Below are 24498 nucleotides of genomic sequence, written 5' to 3' on the forward strand. Positions count from 1 at the left end.
GGTGCTCTTGCCTTTTGCCTCAAAGAAGAGGATGGTTCCTTTTTTTATAGGTGTTAAAGCACATTACTTATATTTACCTAAGGATAAGTTGCCTCAGATTTTTTGGATCAATTTTTAACTAAAATTTCTAGACTTAGACATGAGTATATACAGTACAACTTCTTAAAACTCTTTTTAAAACCTGAAGTGGATTCACCAACTCACTAATATGGAAGCTGCTATCCACTACAGCTATGCAGCAGGTTAACATTAAGCAGCAGTACACTCAGCATAGAAATGACCCAGGGCAGACAATATAATTTAAGGAATCTAAATCCAAGATTCTAACCAGCAAGAATTCCCACTCCCAGGCAAACTCCATCTTCTCACATAGCATGGAACCCAAGAGTTCTCACTGTCAAGACCTTCAACAGGTAGTACTACAAGATCTAGGCTCCCTGGCTTCTATGCACCTTTGCTAGGACCCACTACTTCTTAAAGGATCTTTGATCCCAGATGCGTCTACCACAGACCCTCCCAGTGATAGTTTGGGATGACAGCTATCAGGATCCCACAGCCCCTGACCATGCTGGATGTGGGATTCTGAGAGTTGGTTTCCAAAAAAAGTCGCTTCTCCAACCTCTGCCTCCACTTTCTCCTCCAGGTCAAACTATCTTCTTTCCTGAAGAAGATTAGAACTGGCAAACAGATTTGCAGAGACAGAAAACAATTGCTATCTCTGGAACAAGAAAACAAGAACTGTTCCTACATGATTCCCTAAGGTGATCATTGAGGTCTTCCTGATGCTAGTGGATTACAGTTCTCAGAGATCCTTTCCAATGTCCATGCTGGCTAGGGTTGCTGGGTGTTATAGTTCAACACCATTCTGATAATGGGAGTCCTCCCATGATCAGAACCTTCCTCCCAGGTAACAAAGAGTTAAGTAAGATGAAGTGGCACAGTTATATTTTAATGTGGCTCAGCATCGCAGAGATAGTAAATGCCTAATAAGATGACCAGTTGGGCAGAAGTCTGAAACTTTGAGATTTTTCTCAGCAGAGGTTATAAAAGGCTGAGAAAACAATACAAGGAGGCTGGAAGGGACTCTCTAACAATGAACTCTTGGAGGATGGATGCTCCTGTCCAGTAGCTAGTCAAGACTGAAGAAAGGAATCCAGATTTCCAGCTACTGCCTAAACATCACGGATACAATTCCCATCTGATCTGTGAGTAGAATAGGTGAATATATTAGCTAGTCACACTGGGGCTTTTGATTACTTTTCCTGATTGGCTGAAATGATCTAATCTGTCAGTAAATTACAATTATTAATCTTGTGCCTGACGGAAAGATGTCCTTCACACATGATCTCTGGAAATTCCATCCAGCTCAGGCAGTAGCAGGAAAAGGGGATTCCAGAGACCATTATAACCATCCACACAATTTCAAACTCCAGTTCTGGATGAACCTCAATCACAAACATACACATATCTCTGGCAGTAGAAAAAGAAAAGAAAAGAAAGACAAACGATTTTATCTCAGGATACTCAAACTCTGTTGCCTGAAGCATGCATCTCTCTCTCTTGCACACACTCATGCACTCAAGTAGCTCACCTTTCAGCAACAGGAGAAACAGCACCATCGGGGTATAACAGAAAGTCAGCATGGTCCAGGCAATCCTGGATAACCCTACCCTGGTGTCACCAACAAGGAAAGCAAAGAGAAAATAATGCTAGGCTTCCTTGATAAGACAAGGCACTGTTTGGCACTGGCAGGACTGGTACACAACTTATAAAAGAGGGACATTACTACGTACAAGAGAAGCTGTCAACTTAATCCCTTGAGGGTTGTTCTCCCTACCACACCCTCAGGTATCAGGTGCTTATCTACCTCTTTCATGATTGGGAAGATGGAACATCCATTTCGATCTCCACCTCTGTCTGTGGTAGATTCATGATGGAGGGGTGAGTACGAGTGTGTATGTGAGTATGAGAGAGAAAGAAAAAGAGAGATTGTAGTTGTCCCATCCACAAGGTCCCTGCTTCTTTACAGTTGTGTACAGAGCAGAGCATTCCCCCAGTGCTGTTTATAATTCAGAAACAGAATGAAAAGAGAGAACAAAAAGCTGTACCCACTTAAATTCTCACTTCAAGACTTGTAAAGCACTACAGCCTACTCATCTGATTCCAGACACAATTCAGGAGGGCTGGGACTGACTTTTCACTGCATGTGATCAGGCAGGGCCAGACTTACATGCAAGCTAAGTAAGCGCATAAGTAAGCAATAGTTTAGAGATTCAGATGATGAGCAGTCCCCAAAAAAGAAAGAAAGAAAGAAAGAAAGAAAGAAAGAAAGAAAGAAAAGGGAGGGAGACAGGGATTAATGCTATTGAATTTCTTTAATTTGGCAGAGTTTAGGGTTACAAAACATCTTAAGCCAATCCACTAATGAGGTCTTTTAGTGTTTTATGATTTATGTTTCAGGGACTGATGTTTACCAAAATACTTATTACCAGTAATAAACTGATGTTTACCAAAATACATATTACCAAAATACTGGAAGGACTACTTCCTCCACAAATAACAGTCTAATGCTCAAATTTCAGGGCATTTTTATATCTTCCTCAGAACCACCCCTATTGTTAGTCTCAATGAGGCTGGGTACTAGCACAGAAAGCAAGTGTTAGGAGGGGTACTAGTATTATAACTGCACAGTGCGAAAATATGGTTATGAAAGCTAGACAGTGAGGAAAGCTAATCACTTCATTGGAAATGTGATACTAAGAGATACCATGGATACCGTTGACTGCTAAAAGGATAAATCAGTATGTCCTTGAGCAAATCAAGACTGAGCTCTACCTAGAAGCCAATATGATTTAACAGATGCTGGCTTACTTTGGCTATATCATGAGAGGACATGATTCACCAGAAAAGATAATATTTGGTAAAGTAGAAGACAGGGTAAAAGGGAGGATTAAACTTTCTTAATAGACAGGGGCCATGCAATTATGTATAATGCTGGCAGCAGTCTAAGAGGATGCAGTGGGCAAATAGTTAGTGGTGGATGGTGGTAGCATCCATGCAAATGGACCAGTAGGTTTTCATTTGGGTTTTAAGGTGATAAACCTTATCCCCAAAATAGGTTTAGCACCAGAGATAGCTCTGTCAAAGCTTGGATTAAAATTCATAATGGACTTGCCACATCCACTAATATGAAAACCACCACCTGGAACTGAAGATATTTAATACTGATACTGGGCAGTAAAGTGGTCAAAGGGCTATATGCTCATAATCTCATTATGCTTTACAACCCTATGGGCAGGCCAGTCCTATCCCCACACTAAACTGTTTGCAAATTAAACTGACAATGGGGGTCCATCCAACCTAAGAGTCAAAGCTTTAGTGCCAGATTGCTTCCCACAAGCCCATCTTCCCCAATCCTGATGTTCTCCAGATGGGATGGACAGCAACTCAAATCATCCCCACCAGAATGGCCCTCAGCCTGGGATACACATTAATCTTCTTGTTTCAGAACCTCAGAACAGTAACACTTTACAGTAGACTAAACTCACACCCAGGGTGTGGGCTAGTAAACACTGAACGTTCAATTTAACAGAAACAAAAGACCAGGAACTGACATTTCAAAGTGATAGAAAGAATTTTGTTCTATATGGTGATTATCCTCTGACCTTTGTAATATATACAACCACACTGTGCTTCATACCAACAATGCTTGGTATGCTTTTGAGGTGAATGAATGGGCCATTTTGGTGCTAGCAGGAGCCGCAGAAACATCAAAAGCAAATAACACATGTTTTTCTAATGTCCTGTGTATCTCTCTCTCCATTTCTGTCCACACTCTTAGCATAAGGATAAGAGTTTCAGCAGCAACATGCAGTGTGCTCACGTGTGCTGTTACTGCACATATCCCTTTGTTCAGGGTTGGCCCTACCACTAGGCAGTGAGGTGGTTACCTCAGGCAGCAGATGTTTGGCAGCATAGGAGGAGAGAATAGTGTGCCCCACATCTTGCTCTGCATCCTCTTAGCTAGCCTTCTAACTTTAGTAGAGTACAAAGAAAGAGGACAGAGGTGTGTTCTGTTATACAGAGTGTAGCAGAAATACTGCAATTTGAGCTTATTGCAGAAACAAGGGACCTTTTTGCACCGCTTAAATAACCCAGTTTACCTCTTCCGAACTGAAGTGTAATTCAGACTGCAGCCAGGTCCTATCGCAAGGATTTTGCTGCCGAAGCCCAGGTCCCAGGTGTGCTTCAGAAGCTTCATTTCGAAACCAGCAGCTTTCCAACTTAAAAAAATGGCCACCAAAGCACACCGGGCACACTGGTTGCCACTGGGCTGGACTCACCTGGTGGCTTCAGTAGCAAAATCCTTCCAATAGGACCCAGAATTACACTTCAGTTTGGAAGAGGTAAGTCAGGTTATTTAAGTGGTGCAATAAGGTCCAAAATTATTACCTAAGGTGTTCTAGTTATGTTTATTGTGTCAAGAAATTCATCTTGAAATCATCAATGATTTCTATAGCAACCTTATGCAATGTTCAAGTTGGAGGACCTGGTTTAAAAAAAGGAAATACAGAGATGAGGCCTAGATTCATTTTCCCTTAACATGAATTGGTTATTTACCTTCTATTGACTCCCTAAAGAAGAAGAAGTAATGATGTTGAAGACGATAATTGGCTCAGAACTTGGAAAGCTCAAAGCTTGGAAATATTAACATTTCAGATTCCAAAGTCCCAGAATTGAGTGGTACTCCTGGATAGAGTGTCACAAGGGTAAAAAAAAATATCTGAGAACCACTGTGCTATGGGATTTCTGTCTATCTTTTTATATGGATATTAATTTGGCTTTGAACAGCATTTCCTCTGAATTTGTCTGTAGGCTAGCTGGACCTGATCTTCCCATATTGGGCAGCTATGTGGACTCAATTCTTCTCCCACCACCACCACCAGAAACAGAGATAAGAACACTCTGGCTTTTCTTGCCTGTGGGCTCCTCTTCTTCATACCCCCATCCCACATCAAAAGTGGCAGATCTCAGAGGAGGAAGAGACAAGAGAGAGGTCCAGGGCAAAGCACCAAAAAGTGACTTTATAGACTGCAATTCCCAGTGTACACCAGAGATCATGGTCACTGGCCATGCTTACAAGGGGCACATGCTGGGATCTGTAATCCAAAAATTCACTTTTCCAGGTCCCCATGCATGGGATTTGATTTCTGGAAGGTTTCTCCTCCAGCTTTGTTCATTTCCAGCTCCTGATTGCAAGACAGGCAAAAGGAAGAAAGACTGCAAAAATGAAAAGTGATTGTAAAAAGGGTCTGTTTCCATATACATGTGTAACATCTTTTGTTCAAAGGCTCTAACAAACAAGCAGGAGGCCCCTCCTCTGTAAGATATTGCAATTTGGAGGCAGTCTGCTCAGCCTCAGAAGAGTGGTCTAAAACAACTGCTCTCTTCTCCACAACATGAAGAGACACTCATATGCATCTGGGGGAGAGGGAGAGAATGACGATACTGCATCACCACTGCAGAGAACTGCATTTCATGCTCCATGCCCCATTCCCTTCCTGTTAGGAAGCTGTTACGCTCTGTAGGATGCTGTTACAGCCATTAAATGGTCACGACAGAAGATGGAGGAAAGTAAGCAGGGAGCATGGAGGTGACTGTCTTAAAAAAAAAACAACATGTGTATAACCTCGAGCTACACAAAAAGACAGTCATCTCCCTGCTCCAGGCATGATCTTGGGCAAGTCACACTGGAAGGCAAACTCTCTCTGTACAAATCTTGCCAAGAAAACTCCATGCTAGATTCGCATTAGGGTCGCCATAAATCGGAAATGATTTGAAGGCACACAACAACAACTTCAAGCTAAGTGTGTCTCTGCCACATGGCATTCTGTGTATTTCTTGACACTTTCTATTGCAATGTGATAGAACATCCAATTGGTTAAGTCCCAACTAAAGTAGAACCATTCAATCAATTGCAGAATGGTGAGTCAATACATACATAAACCTAATGTCTCCAATGGGATTACTCTAGTCAGGATTAAAAAAGGATTAGGCCACAGTCACAGGGGCGGGTGACACCACTGCTCCCCAAACATCTGGCTTTTGGCAGAAACAGGTTGTGGCATCCCTTTAAAATGCTGAAGAAATGGTGTCAAATGGGCAAGGATTAGTGGGAAGAGAAGGGAGAGGGTTTTCTTTTGTTTTTTTAAAAGTTAATTTTACATTTTAATTTTTAATTTAAAAATTAAAAATCAAAATGTTTTCTTTTACATTTTTCTTTAAAAACATAACATCTTTCCAGATTTTCACTTTAACCAAATGTACATGTAAATGCATTTAGGCTATGCATAGTAGTTTAAAATATAATTTTAATTTTGTTTATGTCACAACAATTACCATTCAGTGATATATGGTAAATACGATTTATGAGTAACATTACCACAAAAAACATTGGCAATGATTCTGTATGGTCTGGTATGGGAGGAGGTCAATGGGGGGGAGGGGTGACACCATAAGTTACCATGCCAGGTGGCACCCAACCCTAGTGACACCAGTGACCACAGGGTGTTGTGTTCACTTTCATGTTTATTTTATACATATATATATTCCTTGATGGTGCCTTCAATACTTAGATTAAAATTCAGAGAATGGAATTGTCAGTCATTAACATGAACTGGAGATATTTAATGCTGAAACAACTCATTAAAGTGCTCAAAGAGCTGTGTACTCATCATTTCAATACTCTTTACAACCCTATGGGCAGGGCAGTACTATCCCCACACTGCACTGCTTGCAAAGTAACTGACGATGGGGCTTCATCCAAACTAGGAGTCACAGCTTTGGAGCAAAATTGCTTCACACAAACCAGCCTTCTCCCATCCTGGGGTTTTCCAAATGGCTTGCACAGCAACTCTCATCATCCCCCACAGCATGGCCATCAGCATGGGATACACACCAATCTTCTGAATGCAAATGTACAGGTATACAGTTTTGGTTCTTGTTTCAGAACAGTAACACTATATAGTAAACTGAGCTCACACACAGGATGTGGGCCAGTAAACACTGAACATTCCATTTAACAGAAACAAAAGACCAGTAACTGACCTTTAAAGTGATAGAAAGAATTTTGTTCTCAATGGTGCTTTATGCTCTGACCTTTGTAATATATACAACCACATTGTGCTTCATACCAACAATGCTTGGTATGCTTTTGAAGAGAATGAATATGCCATTTTGTTACTGGCAGGAGCCACAGAAATATCAAAAGGAACTAACACATGCTTTTTTCTAATGTCCTGTGTATTTCTCCCTCTCTCCATTTCTGTCCCACTCTTAGAATAAGGGTAAGAGTTTCAGCAGCAACATGCAATGTGCTCACTTGTGCTGTTACTGCACATTTCCCTCTGTTCAGGTCTGGCCCTACCACTAGGCAGTGAGGTGGTTACCTCACACAGCAGATTTTGAAAGTTGGCAGCCAGGCCACGGGAGAAGAGATCAGCGTGTCCCACATCTTGCTTTGCATCCCTTTAGATAGCCTTCTACTTTTAGTAGAAGCAGTGGCATCAAGGGTGCAAGGGTGCAGCCTGCAATGGGTGTCACTCGAGAAAAGGGATGACACTGGGATGGCCCTCTCCTTGGCACTGCTATCTCAGGAAGCCCTGCCCAATATGAGGTGACACCAGGGGCAGGAATACCACTGATTAGAAGACAGAGGTAGAAGACCGAAGTGTGTGAGCATCTGGTATTTTTATTACACAGAGTGCAACAGGACTAATGTAATGTGATCTTAGGGTAGAAACAAGATTAATTGTCCAGGATGCTCGAGTAATGTTTATTGTCTCAGGAAATTCATCTTGAGATAGGAACACTGAGCTGTGCAGTCATCCCTCTGTATCCAAGTATTCAACTATCCACGGTTTGAATTTTTTTTTAAATATATATAAACTCCAAAAAGCAAACCTTCATCTTGCAATTTTATATAAGGGACACCATTTTACTATGCCATTGTATTTAATGGTACTTAAGCATGAGATTTTGGTACCCACGGTGGGTCTTGGAACCAAAACCCAGCAGATACCAAGGACCCACTGTTCTTGGTTAAAAGAGCCCCTGATGCTGGCTCCTATGTGTCTGGATAAGCTAGCAAAAATTACTGGGATTGGATCTCCATTCCTGCTTCCTATTCAGACAAAGAGACTAAGGATATTACCACACAAGCCCCATTCTTGCCGCAATAGTGTCATTTTTTAAAAAAATTAAAACTAAGTTTCAGAGCAGCCTTTATTGCACGTTTTGTCAATCACACAACTGGAGTTGCTTCTGCCCCTATGCTCTCTTCCGCACTCCCCATTAACCGCATCTCCAACCCCTATGCCCTACCCAGCAGCCTTTTATTGTCATTGTTTTTAATTATTTTTATTTTCATTTTTTCACGCAATTCTACAGCTCTGTTATTGTGATTTAAAGTGGGGGTTTTTTGGTTGGTTGGTTGGGTTTTTTTAAGAAAAGAAATAGGAGAGAAAGGCAATCAGCCTGCTTAGGAATAGCAAGTGGGAGAGAGGACAGGAAGAGAGAAAGAGACACTGACACCATGACACTACCAATATCTGCCCCATCCGTGATGTTTTGCATCTAAGGATTAGCTCAACTGCAAGCTCATTGACAGGTTTACCCTGTCAATTAAAAGGGATGCCCTAACCACCCTTTGGGGACACGACAGTTATGGGTCGGAGGCAGTGACGTGCAATAAGTATTGCCAAACCAGTTTTCTTCCAACTGTAATCACGGTTTAAAAGTCACATGTAAGAATCTCTCCAGTTCCTGAAGAAGGGGAAAGTGACCTCAGCAGGAAAGAAAGAAGCAAAAGGCCCAAGTCCAGATCTAAGGAAAAACAGAGAAGAATTGCAGGGAATATCTCATTTCCCACTGCCCCTTCTCCCGCTCATTACTTGTCTCTTTCCTTCCAACAAGAAATAAAAAACATCATGAAGACATTCTCTCATTGCTTGTATTGTAGAAAGTTTCAGTGGGTAGTCCAGTCAGCTTTTGGACATGAAAAGGGGAAAATGACACCTTCTTCTTTGCCTAAGGCAACAGCATATCTTGGATTGGCCCTACATTAGTTTTATCTGCATGGTATACAGCAATCCCCTAAAACATCTGGTCCTTGACTTTTCTCTACATCAAGACCAATGCAAAAACAGCTCTACTTGGATTTAATCTCATCAAAGAAAGCCAGGCTCAAAAGCAATGCAATAATCACACAGGTCAGCCTTTAGTACCCAAGTTCAGAAACGTTGTTAGCCTGCAAAAATGGCACTAGCCTGTACTAAGAAGTTAGGGATCTATATTTCTATATTAGTCCCCCATGGCTGTTGTGGAAACAAAGAATATAATATCACAATCTGATATATGCTAACCAAACTTGTAAATGAGAAATTGTGAGAACCAACTGTCCTTCCACTCTCTGGCTACCTGCACAGAATTCCTTGATTTAGTATGGCTTCACAAGGGGAAGAGGGTGTCTTAAATTGTAAACTGTAATTACAGTATGAGCTTGTCTGCTAAGGCAGACAAGATCGCTAGCTCAGCAGCATCCCATTCTAAGAGATTTCAGAGCCAAATTGTGGAAAAGGGGTGAGGCAGACAAGGATTATGGGGGATTAGCTAAATGAGGAAACGAGTCTGAATCTAAGTATATGGACCCAGAAACATAAAACCCAACTAACTGGGAAATATGTCAACCCAGAGCTGGAGTGAAAAGACAACATTAAAAAAAAAATCTCTAGGCAGTTTCAAAAATGTGTCCAGTGGCACAGCCATTGCCACCATTTCCTCTTGGGCTCACATGCCACACAGTCTTATTTACTGCACACATGATACAGGTGTTGTTTTAGGCCTTATGCTGTGCCTGGAACTTTTAGAAGGCACCTTACCAACACAAACAGATGTTATTTTCCCCCAGGGTCTGTACCATTACTGCCTGGGCTTGTAGAACAAGAATAACTGTGAAGCTGGCCCCGCTCCTTCCCTTGCCCCCAACAGCATGAGTCAAGAGCAGAATATGTGCACCAACCAACTCTCCCCCCAGTCCCCACCTCATGCTACTGTTTTTTGGTGTGCCAATGTGTGCACAAACACAATACACATACAGGCAACCTCACACTGAGCCAGAGAGTCCTGGCACCAGTTATGAGTGGGTGAAGCTGGTCTTGAGACAGGGGTACATAACTAGACAGGGTCTGTTTTCTGCCCCAAGGCCTCTCCAAGAGAAGACCAAATTGCCAAAAATATCAAGGGAGAGAAATGGGAAGGGTTTTTATGTTAAATGATGAGGAGGCTATAAAGTATATAAAAGTTTAATTGCTGCTATTGTAGATTTCCAGGAGAAGCAATTCACTTTGGGAAGGCCAAAAAGGTGTATTCTGAGGAATCTGAAGGGCTTGAGAGTCGCATGAAGTCCTGAGGCCACACTTTGCCCACCCATTATTTAAAGTTACCTCACAGACAGAAACATAACCTTCTCCTCCTCTGTTGGTTTCGCCCTGATATTTGTTTTCCCCATCTAAAAATGTCCAGCAGTTTTCTGAGACTTCAGACAGTGCCCTGAGACTTGACAATCCCAAGAACCAGCAAAGTGCTACATTGTCAGGGCAACTGTACATTGCAACTTCCTTCTGAGTTAAATTAAAGTGGGTTCTTGCCATTGGGATGAGCATTGCCAGATTCTTTTTACAGGCAAAATAAGGACTTGTTGAATAATTATTTAGAGAGATTTTGTAGCACCTTTGGGTCTAACTCAGTATGCTATAACTCCTTTGCAACTATGAGTCTGTGAAGTTTGGAGACTTCATTGGCAGGAGGGAGCCATTGCAGTTTAGATGTTCCTCAAAAGCTGTCTTAAACCTGGGCTGTCATAGAGAAGAGGAGACATAGAGAGATGTTGTAGCACCTTTAAGACTAACTGAAAGAAAAAGGTTGGCAGCATGAGCTTTTGTAGACTAAAGTGTACTTCCTCAGATGCATAGGGTCATCTGATTGAATTATGTGAGGAATTGCTTTTAGTTCCACTTCCAAATGATTAAAGAACAATGTTTTAATAGCTCTAAAAAGAACTGCTGGGGATGCAACCATTAAAATATAAATCCAAATCAGTGCTAGTTCTTCCACCACCATGATAAAAAATAACAGCATGATCCTATATTTACAAAGAAAATGTGCTACTGTGTTCCAGTTAAGTTTAATGGAGCTTACTCTCAGACATATGGTTATATGTTTGCAGTCTAAAAATTGTCACAGAAGATAGCCAGTACTGTAGTGTCGACTCACATGTCCAGTACCACACTACACTGCTTTTGTTGTTGTTACAGTGACACATTGGGACTAAAAAAATGGCAACCTTATGTCAAATGCAACAGAAAAAGAAGGGCTAGAGATGTTATTATACAATTTCCCAAATTTTGGCATTTTTTAAACCACACATCCCAGGACTCATTCACTCCTCCATACTGAATAAGACCACTCAAATTATAGTATATTAGCTTTAAGCTGTTAAACTTCTCCCTTTAAGTCTGGTTCAATTTTTTTTTGCTGCCCATAAGGACCTCAAAAAGCAGAAAATAAGTACTAAGAAACTATGTCAGTGTGAGCGAGAGGCTCAGTCTGTTGTTCATTATTTATGGTTACAACAACCTCAACAGCTTTCTTAGCTATTCGATCTTAGGATCTATAGAGTACATGATAACCACAAATTTATTTTTAGTCCTTTTGGTCCTTGAAGTCTCCCTCACATCAGTCCTAAAACGTGAAGACAAATAAGGTAACAGTGAGTTGCTCCCGGTGAAGAATTTCTGCATAGAAATTCCTTGATTATGAACAGTGACATGATTGGAAAATGCTTTAATTTGCAAACTCTGAGATCAACATAAGCAGTATCTACACTTATGATTGTTGACAAAAGATGTTTGGGCAAAGTTTAAAAATCTGAATATATACCAATTCATCATGTGAATTTTTAGTTCTGTGTAAACCATCTGCTATCATTCTGTTACATCATGGTATACTCTGGAAAAGATGCCAAAATAATGTGTCCCAAAAAATTAAAGGAAAGTGACCAAGGGCCCGAACAGACAGGCCAAAATATAGCTGCTTCAGGAGACTTTGGAGGTGTGCTATTTAAATGATGCATGCATCCTAAGAGGCCAGAAGCCATGTGAAAGCTACACGAAAGCCACACTTCAATCCTAAGGACTGGGGCACAGCTTTGGTGCAGCTTCTGGCCTTTTAAGATGTGTTTATCATTTAAACAGCATACCTCCAAAGTGGCCCAAAGCAGCTTTATTTTGGTCTGTCTGTTTGGGCCCTATAGTATTCTTTCAGTAGAGTACTTATGAGTCTTTTCCAGACAAGACTCTGGAACATCTGCAACCCTACCAGTCCCATCAGTCCTAGCCAGTATTACCAATTAGGAGGAATAGTGGGAGTTGTAATCCAACAACAGCTGGAGGGGCATGTGATTCTTATGCCTGCTTTTTCAGTTAATGAAATGGGAACTGTAGTCCAGCAAAAGCAGGAGAGTGATGTGATTCCCATACATACCTGTTTATTCTGTTGAGCGATTCCACATATTACAAGACTGTGTCATACTCTCATATATTTATATTTGTTGTTATTGTCTGCCTTCAAGTTATTCTCATCTAAAATAGGTTTAGAGAACCTATCTTAGGATTTTCTTGGCAATATTTGTTCAGAGAGAATTTGCTGAAGCTGAGAGAGTATGACTTACCTGAGGTCACCTGAGGTCACCTAGTGGGTTTCCATGGCTGAGTATCATATATAGCGAACCAAAATAACAGGAGGCACTCTCAAAATGCCCACTAAGAATGGAACATGCTCAGTGGCTATGGAACATGGTGGGGAGACACCAAACACAAGCGCATGCCACTCACATGGCAACATTTTTGTAGGGCCCATTTCATTAACTAACATAGATGCTGCTGCCATCTGGTGGCGAGAGATATAATTGCAACCAGATCTGTCCACCATTCTCTTCTAACAAGTTACATATTTGACTTTCCCTTCTTCTCAAATGTTTAATACTGGGTTTAATATCTATCTATCTATCTATCTATCTATCTATCTATCTATCTCAGGAGGTGTTCAGGGCTACTTCTGTCAGCATCCTACATCAGTTTTATGCAAACAATAGAAAATGATGGTACAACTTTTGCGGAGCTGTATGCTGCACAGTGCACCCAGCTTGGTGTAGTGGTTTAAGCATAGCACTATGACTCTGGAGAGCAGGGTTCAAATCCTAGCTCAGCCATATAATCCCACTGGATGCCCTTGGGCAAATCACATGCTCTCAGCCTCAAGGGATGACAATGGCAGACCTCCTCTGAACCAATCTTGCCAAGAAAACCCCATGAAAACCCTCCTTAGGGTTGGCCTATGTCAGAAACAACTTGAAGGCACACAACAGCATGCCATATTAGAGAAGCAACTCATTTTCTTGTTTGAACACACTCCATGTGCAGAGATAAGGCAATTAGGAGAAAATGGTAAATGCGTTTAATTAACTGTTAACAAACTAAACAAATCTAATTCAATTATATTCACATTAGAAGGAGGGAATTAACAGTTAAGTTTATATGAAATTATCATTTAAATTTAACTGCCTGCACTGAAAGCTTTACCTGGATGATGCTGGAAAACATGTTCTCCAAAATTTCACTCAGTGGCTCAGTGGGGCAGTTAGTTCAGAAAGCAAGTGCTGGAAAGGGCAGTAGCATTATAATTGCACAGTGTGAAAGTATGGCTATGAAAGCTGGACAGTGAAGAAAGTTGATAGGAAGAAAATCAACTCATTTGACACATACTGGAGAAGAGTTCTGTGGACTGCTAAAAGGTCAAATAAAAGGAGCAAATCAAGCCTGAACTCTCCCAAGATGACTAAACTGAGACTGTCATACTTTGGACATATGAGAAGACATGACTCACTAGAAAAGGTAATAATGCTTGGTAAAGAAGAGGGCAGCAGGAAAAGAGGAAAACACATTACAGGTGGATAGATTCAGTCAAGAAAGCCATGGCCCTGAGTCTGCAAGAAGCAGGTGACTTGGAGGTTTCTCATACATAGGGTCTACAGAAGTCAAAACCAGCTTGACAGCAGTTAACAACAAAGTGGAGGAGAAAGTTCTGTGATGGACAAAGGGGTCTTTATTTCACTTGGATTTCTAGCTTTCTACAACTCCTGCAAGCATTCATATTCATATAAAGAACTATCTGGTCGTAATAATATGGATGCTTTATTATTTTTAGAAATGGAGTGGAGAGAGGGAAAGATCAGTTACTGAGATTAACCTCAAAATTCCTTAACACATTCATTTCCCCAGAACTACTCTTCTGGGTTGGATTTTGTGACCTAAACATTTTACAGTACTTCCCCCAATTACTGATTAAAAAATAAGAAGTAGTTTTGTATAAATCGAACAGAACCAATTTTTTTTGGTAAAGAACCAACTAGGAAATGCCTTAAAAAAACATCCATAGCTCTGTGTCTCATTTAGTAACTTAATTACTTTATTCTGAAATTAAATTCATGCTGAAATTCTTACTTAGGTCAGTCACTTTAGTAAAAATAATAAATTTAAGTTGTCCCTTTTCAAAATTTCCAACTTAATTCAAAGCTTGATTTTAATTATTTGCAGTCACTGTCCATGTGCACATCTTTCTGGAGTTTATCAGATAAGGAAATTGGAAGTATAATCCAATGGCAATCCGAACGCAATCATGGGGTTTAACGTTATTGCGTGATAGACTACCACACGCAATTTTGGGCAATGGGAAGCTATTTTCGGGCAATGGGAAGTCAGTTCGAATGCAATTCGAATTCACGTAAATTCGCCAAACTAGCAAATTCACGTGAATGCGTTCTGGCCCCACTTTCTTTTCATTCGAAATTAGGAGAAATTCCTCCCGTGTGATAAACTCCGAAGTATCGCCTTGAGAAGAGTCCAAGAAATTTAACATCAATTTGTAACAGAAAATTTTGCAATCTAATATGTCTCCATCCTTTGTGAGACCACTCTGCCTAACAAAGGGGCCTGTGGGCTCACAAAGGATGGACACAAATTGGATGGCAAAGCAAGTATGTTTAATTTTGTGTTGCAAAGATGTTAAATTTCCTGGAATCTGAGAATCTCCCAGTTGCCACAGGGCCAAAATGAGGAGGTGCCAGCCTGCAAATCCCCCTCCGTACCATCCGAACTGAGAACAAAAACAACAAAATGACTAACACCTTCAGTACTTTATCTCCTGTATGGCTTTTAACACCTTGCCTGATGAAGAAGCCAGTGTAGCCTCAAAAGCTTGCAACTTATATAGTGTGCATTTTGCTTGGCCCAGTAAAGGTATCACTATTTGGTGGACTTTTTTGATGTTACTGGATTTGCTCTATGGTCAACAGGGCTAACCCCGGATGTTTCCAGGCCTACGTTTTGTATCAGAGGTTGTTTCTGTTGTAGCTCAGTTGTTCTTGAGGGATCTCAATGCAAGCAGAGTCCAGTCCCTTTTTCATCCAGGTGGTGACCATGGAGAAAGGGCAATAAAAGACAGATACAAAAAATTAACTCCATTAGCAAGAGAAAAGTAACTTCCCTTGAGGTGTCCCATAATAAAAAGCTAACTGACCCTTTCTTGGGCAAAGAACATTGAATTTCTCAAAAAGTCCCTGTATTGTTGCATCTTGGGGGGGAAATTACACACTGTTTAGGGAAAACTTGCTAATTGTAGCCCAAATGAAAAGAGGTTTTGTGTCTGTGTCTGTTTTTTTGTTGTTGCTGTTGTTGTTTTGGAGGTTAATACTTCAACGAATTAAGTCCCAATTCATTGCTCCCTCTTGTTAAAATTTCCAAGGCAGTTCTCTTGCCCTGCATTGACTTCCCAGAGAGATATTCTCTCAGGTAAAAAGAACAGTGTTTATTTGGGGTTTTACACATCCACCTCTAACCCCAGCAAATGAGGACCATCGTAATCCTAGTTTCTTTATTTCAACAAGTAAACAGTTGAGTGCCATAAATCCAGGGGTGCATCTGCACTGTAGAAACCATGCAGTTTGACATCACTTTTAAGTGCTGTAGCTCCATCCTATCTATGGGATTTGGGGGTTTACAAGGCTTTTGAGCCTTTTCTGCAATATAAGAATGCTAGTGTCTTTCAGGATTCTGTAGGATTGAACCATGGCAGTTAAAGTGGTGTCAAACTGCATTGTTTTTACAGTGTAGACACAGCCATTGAGAACGAGAGGCTTGTTCAGTCCATTGACAGGATTTCTGTGGGATGGATCCATGGCAGTTAGAGTGGTGTCAAACTGTGTTATTTCTACAGGGGAGATATCAGTAAATGCCTTTATTTATTTATTATTAATTCATATGGCCAGCATATTAATTGCTTCACAGGATGATGGTTAATTGGGAATCCCTGCTATTGCTGCTACTACACTGTTTTAGCAAGAGCCAAACTCTTTAATTAAAAAAAAACCCTCAGGACTACAAAATGGCGGCCCTCCCCCGCCCTCCTCCTTCATGCCCTTCCCAAGATGGCGGCCGTTTCGGCTTGCGCTTAAGTACGCGACGCTTCTTCACACTAGGCCCATTAGAATCATAGAGTCCTTTGGGAAACATTCTACGTCATCCACGGCTAGAGCGGAAGTGACCTTCCCAACATGGTTCCCAGAGGCCGCCGTTTGTTTTTTTAAACTGTCAGTTCTATTGTCAACTCTTGGTCGTTCAGGCTGAAAGTTTAAAAATATACCAGGATAAGAATTAATATGTCTTTCGGCCGCAGAAAAATTGACCGAGGAGGAAAAAAAATCCGGTATATCCTTGACCTCACCAAAATGGCGGAAGCACCCACCTAACCAACACCTCTCCGTTGCCATGGAGACAGGGCGGGGCGGGGCGCCGCGCTATAAAACGGACCAATGGGAAGCGCCTGTCGACGCTCAGTGAGCCAGCAGCAGGAGACCTCGTCAAGGTGGCTGGATTTTAGCGCTCCCTTCCCAAGATGGCGAAGAAACCTTGCTTGGAGGCTTCCGCTCCCCCTCTGTCGATCTCTATGGTTTTTTCCGTGAGTCCTCTCTCCTACTCTATGGTTTCTGTCTCCCTCGGCGCATGCGCGACGGCGGCTGCTTCCCCAGGAAACCCGGCGTCGCGGTGCATGCTGGGATACAAGGGGTCTTGCTGCTTTTTCCTCTCTGGGGGCTCTGGGCTGAGGCTGCGGCGGCAGAGATGGTGAGTCCCAGAGGGCAAGGCAAGGCAAGGCAAGGCGAGGCAGGGGCTTCCGACGCCGCCCTGACAGCCCTCGTGCGAATAGAAACAGAGCAGCCTTCGCTCCCGCTTCCTCTTTACCTAGGTCTCCCCTCCTCCTCCCTCCTCTCTCTGGGTCTCTCCATCCAAGTAAGGCCTCCCCCTTCACACACACACACACACACACACAACCACACACCTGGACACTTTCCCCAAAGTCCAGTAGTCCTCCTTCGTGGCAACCATTTTCTGCCCCCTACACACACACACACACACACCCCTATATACACACTACACACTTTTGGGGGTGGCAGGTCCTCCTCAGCCCTCCACACACAACCACACACCTGGACACTCTTCTCCAAGGCCAGTAAACTTCCTTAGTGGCAACCATTTTCTCCCCCCCCCCACACACACACACACATACACCACATACCTACACACACAATACACTTACTACCCACTTATTAGAGTTGCAGGGTTTCCTCAGCCCCTCCACACACAACCACACATCTGGACACTTCCCCGACACCAGTAACCTTTCTTAGTGACAACCATTTTCTTTTCTTCTATACATCCACACAGACACAACCCACGTACTTACACACACAGCACACCTATCTGTCCACTTTTGGGGGTGGCAGGTCAATCATTTTCTCCTCCTACACACACACAACACACCTACCTACACACAGACACACACACACTTACTTGCCCGTCCACTTTTTGGGGTGGCGGGTCTTCTTCAGCCCTATACACAACCACACACCTGAATACACTAACCCAACGTCAGTTGGGTTAGAGTATTCAGGTGTGTGGTTGTGTATAGGGCTAAATTGTTCTTAGTGGCAACAATTTTATCCCACTACACACACAGACACAGTACACTATGCAGCTTCCCACTTTTGGGGGTGGCAGGGCATTCTCAGCCTTACATATACAACCACACAACCTTGACGCTCTTCCTTAGTGGCAACCATTTTCTCCCCCTACACACACACACACACACCATGCCTACCTGCCCACAGCCACACAACACACCTACCTACCTACCTACCTTTTTAGGTGCCAGTTTTAATTCAGATAAGCAAACACAGACATAAATATACAATAACCAAAACAAACTGCTGCAGCATTGATTCTATGTTTCCTTGAAAATAAAAGCCAGGGATCTGAAGCCTAAAGCTACAGTTCTTATTTGGCAATAAATTAATGTGGTAAGATTTGCTTCTAAGAAACTTGTATACATTTGCCTTGCGTGTTTCCGTTTTCAAAACCTAGGTCTAGAAGCTTGCTTCACTTATCGCAAGAATAGAGACTGGCCAGAACTAGTTTATTTTGTCAGAGTTTGTAGAGCATTTGGTATATGATGAGTACCTTTGCCTCACATGTCCAGCCATAATTATAAGGGCTGCTTCAACGTAACTCACAGGAAGCTGTATGGACATCACTGTTACGGGCAGGGCGTGTTGTTACTTGTACAAAATTAACCCCCCTTCATACACATGCATGAGAATTAAGTAGCAGAATATGATGATGGTGACTAGCCCACACTTCTTCAAAGTACAGGTGAAGCATAATGCTGCAAATGGAACAGTCAGTTATTAGGAAGCATTTTAATGTTCCTCTCTTTCTCAACTAGCACCAGTCTTTCCAGCAGGTACCTCAACTATTTCCATCCAGATAGACAGTCTTAAGAAGCGTAACCTGAACTTCTTGTCTTCCTTCTCCCTACTCATCTCTTATCCCTTGTGTGCCATATCTTAAATTTAGATTAGAAGCCTGAAGGCAGGAACTAGCATTCTGCTAATTTTTGTCTGGTGCTCTGTGAGGCCAGAAGATGGAGTACAATATTTTTCCACCTGCAGTCTCATTGGCTCAGTTTATTCTACCATGTCCTTCTGCTATATGTACAGATCCAGCAAAAGATCAGTGCCTGAATATAACCTTTGCAGTTTTACCTGCAGGCTATCTATCTATCTATCTATCTATCTATATCATCCATCATCTATCTATGTCTTTCTCTGCAGAGATGTCTTAGCATCTTGATCAGATAGTTGTGAGCCTCCAGGGTCTCAGGCCCATAGTTCAGTAGTAGAGCACTTGCATTCAGAAAAGACCCACGGTCATCCTTGGTGCTCAGTATCATGCAGAGAGGTAAAGAGGGTAAAGTGAAAGACTTCTACCTGTTAAAGTAGGCAATACAGGAGTATGTGAACAAATAAGTCAGGTCTGGCGTTAGGTAGTTTCCCATAAGTAAGACATTTTACTCAACTTTGTAAATAGCCATTCAGTAGGGAACTTTTAAAAGGTAAACTTGTTTTCAAGAAAACAGGAAAGCTTCCAGAGATTTGCACACACACACATCACCTATAGTTCAAGCTGCAAATAGCTTGTATCTGTTAGATTGCTGAATGTTGTGGACAGGTTTGACTAACCATCCATTGCTGGTTTTTCCTCCCCCTCCACAGGACGTCTTTCTAATGATCCGACGCCACAAGACGACCATCTTCACAGACGCCAAGGAGTCCAGCACAGTGTATGAGCTGAAAAGAATTGTTGAGGGGATTCTTAAGAGACCCCCAGAAGAACAGAGATTGTACAAGGTATGGCAGAAGATTTCCCCAAAGCTGTGCAATGGAGAGAGTACTCCAAAGCCATCTCTCTTGGGTTGTGTGACATCAGAGCTGACTTGTGTTCTGTGTAATTCAGAGTTGTTTTCCAATTTAGATCTTGACTTCTTAGCCGTTGTAAAAACTAAATGCTATCTATTAGGTGTTTAGAGTGAAAAGAGTATGCATGCATTAGCCAACTAAGCAAGTATATCTATGAAACAGTAGTTGGAAACCAGCAACCTGTGAGGCAGTAGCTAGCCTACATGTCAAGTTCATCTCCCACCCATCTAAACCTTTCATTTTTCCACATGCAGCATGAGGACATTAGCTATGCCTGGAAGGTTCCTTTTAAACCCAGTTGATATATGTACTCCTTCTCCACACCACTTCCTCCTTTCAGATGAAATGGTAGCTCAGTCTGGATGGGCCTTTGTAACCTTGGCATTCAGAATGAAAGCAGTTCATCCTGCATTCTGATTCCTGATCATGTTAGAGATTAAACAAAGTAGAGATATAAACTAGAACTGCTTTCAGTAATGTTCTTGTTCATTTTGTGCAGATCTATGCTTCTTCTATCCTTTGCAGCCTAACTCTGTGGACAGTCACCATGTGCCAAGGCCACCTGGGCTTCTATCACAACATTTTCTTCTTGGGATTGTTGTTTTGGGCCATGGTGATGCTCCTAGGTATCCTTTGACTTGTCAACTATGGTACAGACAGCATCAGAAACATCTTATTCATTCCTAATCCTTTAAGGTGATGTCGCTGCCCATATACTGGGAGATGGCCATCCCTCTGGAGCATAACGTGGAGGATCATTGAATATGGTGACTTAGTATTAATTACAGGTCCTCTCAGCACCTACTAATCTTCCAAACGGTCACTCAAGAATTAGCTCTGCTAGCTTCACAGCCTCAGTATTCTTCATTACTCAACTCTGCTGTTATGGGGGCTACATCCTGGCTAGCTACACAGAGGCAGCTGCAACAAGAAACCTGATTGCTGTGTTTGTGTTACTTCTGACCACCACATCTCAGGAATAGACAAGGAGCACTTGTGTTTGATGACAAGATGAGTTAAATCTATGCACATTGCTAAGAGTTCTTTTGCTTCCTTGTGCAAATGACTCCATCCTCCAGGAGGACCAGCTGTTGGATGACACCAAAACTCTCGGAGACTGTGGCTTCACCAGTCAGACAGCACGACCCCAGGCCCCAGCAACAGTTGGCTTGGCCTTCAGAGCCAGTGGTAAGTGGTATCATGTTACAGAGTACATGCTTTCACAAACATATGGCTTTTCCTTCAAGAGCCCATTACTGAGGTGCCTACAATGAAAAGGATTCTCTCTGTATTCATTCCTCCACTTCACCTTAAATGAAAGGAGGAGCTCTGAGGACACAAGAGCTCTGGAGGAAGTTACATGTGAAACAAGACAGTCCCTGGCTCGGATTAAAAGCACAGCAGAAAAGGGAAAAGGTACAGGGAGAGATGGGGGCGGGGAATAACATTTGAGTATAGCTTTTGATGTACGCCTTGTAACAAGCAGCTGGGGTACAAACCAGGAAACCAGATGGGATAGCTGTTACTAGGTGACAGTGAGTGAGCCAAAAGTTGCTGGTCTTTCAGTATACCTGATGAAACAGCCCTGCTTACTTTTTCTTCCTTCTGCTGCATTCCCTCTGAAGTAGCTGCATCTTCTGTCTCACAGTGCAAAATAAAATAGGATAGCCTATCTTTTTCCCCAAAAAAATGTCTGGGAGAGGCAAAGCAAAGAGGTACTGTGATACCCGTCCCACTGTCTGATGTCCAGGCTGGACAGTCTCTGGCTTGAGGGCCTCATCCAGCCCAGATAGGTTTTTCACATGTTTCACAAAGCCTTTCCATCAAGCATCACCTTGAAACTGGAAAGGAATCTTCAATCAGTATATATTTTCATATTCAGTGTTCAGCTATCAGGGAGCATTGCATTAAGTACCTGTCCAGCTTGCTTCCTCTGCAAAGGGGGAAGGTGTAGGGTGGGTGAAGCCAAGCAAATAGAGTGATTGGAGTGATTTCTTAACTGCACCCAGCCATTCTCCAAGGAGGCCAGAGACCTGGCTGATGTTAGGTGGTGTGGTTCCAGTGTTAGCAGTTCACGAAGTCAGTAGAGGGAGATAATATGCCCCTTTGAATCGGAGTCTCCATCCCTGTCCTATATGAAAAATGTTAAGCCTTGAGAACAATGTGGGTGAAAATGCCTACTATTTTTAAATGATAGGTGCAAGCTAGTGAAGCATGCGTGATTTGAATCCTGTTTTTCTCACAGTGGGCTTACAGAATTCTTCAGCACTACATGATTTGTGGAATTTTTTATTTTGGACTTACAATAACCAGTTTTACAGCAGGAAGTAGCCCAGCTTCAAACTGACCACATTGTCTTTTCTCTTTCTCTCGTAGAAGATGCCTTTGAGCCCCTCCGCATTGATTCCTTCTCCAGCCCCCCAGAGCTCCCAGATGTGATGAAGCCCCAGGACTCCAGCAGCAGTGCAAATGAGCAAGCAGTGCAGTGAGGCGCCGAGTGCAGCAGAGTGACCTGCAGTGGCCCTCTCCTCCTTCCCCCTCATGCACCCTTCTTCTGTCCTTCAGTGTGGAGAGAGACATGGCACTATTCCTTCCCACCAGTCCATGGTCCCCTTTTCCTCCATCCCTCTCTAAGCAAGACTACACACACACCCAAACCCATCCCCACACATCAAGCAGAGCTCTGTTTTCACTTTGGTTTTGAAAACAATAAAGGTTCAGCTGTTTTTTTCCCCCTTTTTTGTCGTGTTGTGGACCTCTGCTATGAAAATTAAAGGGGGTCTGCCTTGAAGGATTGTGTTGTGTCAGATAGTTCATCAAGGTTGTTACATAGGTGAACTTTTCAGGTCTTATGAGAGCTCTCAATTCTATTTGCTGTTCCCTTAAAGAAGGGGTGGGAAAAACATGTGGCCCTCCAGGTATTGTTGGACCTTTGTGTATCTTCAAAATAGTTCCTGATTTATGGTGACCCTAAGGATGATCTATTGACAAGACGGTTCAGAAGACCATTACCTGCCTCTGAAGCTGAAAAGGTATGACATTCCCAAAGTAACCCAGTAGGTTCACATAGTTAGGATTTGAGCCTGGGTCTCTCAGAGTCCTAGTCGATTACATAATGCTGGCTCATGTTGGATTGTATTTTCTATTGGTATAGTCAATCGTGCAGCATGATGGAAGTTGCAGTTCAGTGACATCTGGAGGACCACATCTTTCCCCATCATTTAAAACTAACACAGGCTAGAATGTGTTAAGCAACTAGGCCAGAATCTGTGTCCTGCTCTCTTCCCATCCTTGATGGACTGCAAATGATGAGCAACGCTGGGGCTTGGAAAGTTTGTTTATCCCAGAGGAAGGCTGGGATCTAAATGTCCTTGTTTTCAGATCTGTGGCTTGTTGGCCTGAACTGGGGCAAGGAAAAGGGTAAACCCCATTGAAACATCTCTCTATGATCACTTGTAACATCCACTATAAGACTTAATGTCCTGTGCACCACATGATATATCCTGCCAGTTTCTTCCCGCTAAATTATACATTAGAAGATCTAAATTTGAGGAGACAATGGGGGTTGTTAGCAGAATGCTGATTGTTCCCTTAAAGTGTCAGCCATTTCAGTCATGAAATCCCCTAGTCAAAAACCAGAAAGCATTTATTAGAAGTAGCTAAGCCTTAAAATATATGCCTTCTGATTAAATTGTCATGGCTCCATCATTCCTCAATAACATGAGAGCTGTGGTTTTGTAAGGAGGCTTGGAACAGCTAGCTGATTTATAATGCACAAAATTGCTTCAGGAAATTAGTTTTTCAATGTTGTGTGTCATGCCACCAATTCTCTGAACAGCTAAGGACATCCAAGACCTAGGAGGTGCTGCCAAAAGAACTTTATGTGGTTAGCATGAAGAAGTGATAGTGGTCTTGGAAATAACCTGAATGTTGACCTGTGAAAATGGATTTGTTCTCTTCTGATCCAGAAGATGAGACTAGATGAGTTGGAAGCAGATTTAACAATATTACAAGAAACAATAAAGATAAGCTATAAACAGATTTAACAACGTTACAAGAAACTTTTAACACAACAAACTATATGACAGTGGGTCAGAGGCAGGTCTTGAGCTACAAGTTTTCAGCCAGAGGCTAGAAGCCATTTGTCAGGAGTGATAGAGTGGCAAGTGTCCACTATGATGTGGGATTGTACTAGATGATTTCTATGACTATAATCTCAAATTATCTTTGATTAGTATATTCCATTCTGCAGGTACCCCTTGGGAATTATGGTCACTTCGTTAAAAGATTTCTAGCCTTTTAACCTTATTGCTTGTAAGTCTACAAGATACCATGCTGGCATTTGACACAAACTCCAAAATTCTGCAATGTAGAATTTATCTGTGCATTGAAGTGAGCTACCATCAACACAGTGAAGGTGCTTCTGACTAGAGGCCTGTTCTGGGTCTGGAGATGGACTATTAAAAATAGGCATCCAAACCATGGTCAGAAGCCAACACATGCTATGTTCTGTT

At 42.2% G+C, this 24498-nt stretch overlaps 2 protein-coding genes across 3 annotated transcripts in view; one reads left to right on the forward strand and one right to left on the reverse strand.

Moving 5' to 3' along the window:
• The window catches only part of LOC149303551 (serine protease 27-like), a 30267-nt gene extending 22754 nt beyond the window's left edge, over positions 1 to 7513 (reverse strand). The window contains exons 1-2 of the mRNA XM_089480786.1: positions 7454 to 7513; positions 6959 to 7019 (exon numbers count right to left, since the gene is read on the reverse strand). Coding sequence (XP_089336912.1) covers positions 6959 to 7019; positions 7454 to 7513 — 121 coding nt within the window. The remainder of the gene's footprint in view (positions 1 to 6958; positions 7020 to 7453) is intronic.
• A 9502-nt stretch (positions 7514 to 17015) lies between these two features.
• Positions 17016 to 22722, forward strand: LOC149303552 (elongin-B). 2 transcript variants are annotated; one of them, XM_089480080.1, is made up of 4 exons: positions 17016 to 17130; positions 19781 to 19915; positions 21064 to 21172; positions 22361 to 22722. In XM_089480080.1, exons 1-4 carry the CDS (start codon positions 17068 to 17070, stop codon positions 22471 to 22473), a joined length of 420 nt encoding a protein of 139 aa, XP_089336206.1. In that variant the 5' UTR covers positions 17016 to 17067; the 3' UTR covers positions 22474 to 22722. The 2 variants fall into 2 exon arrangements, with proteins under 2 accessions (XP_089336206.1, XP_089336204.1); XM_089480078.1 differs by lacking the exon at positions 17016 to 17130 and adding an exon at positions 17141 to 17294.
• The last annotated feature ends 1776 nt before the right edge of the window (positions 22723 to 24498 follow it).

The sequence above is a fragment of the Sceloporus occidentalis genome, unplaced genomic scaffold, assembly GCF_023333645.1.
Source record: "Sceloporus occidentalis isolate IW3139 unplaced genomic scaffold, rSceOcc1.0.p SCAF_14, whole genome shotgun sequence".
NCBI classification, from domain to species: Eukaryota; Metazoa; Chordata; class Lepidosauria; order Squamata; family Phrynosomatidae; genus Sceloporus; species Sceloporus occidentalis.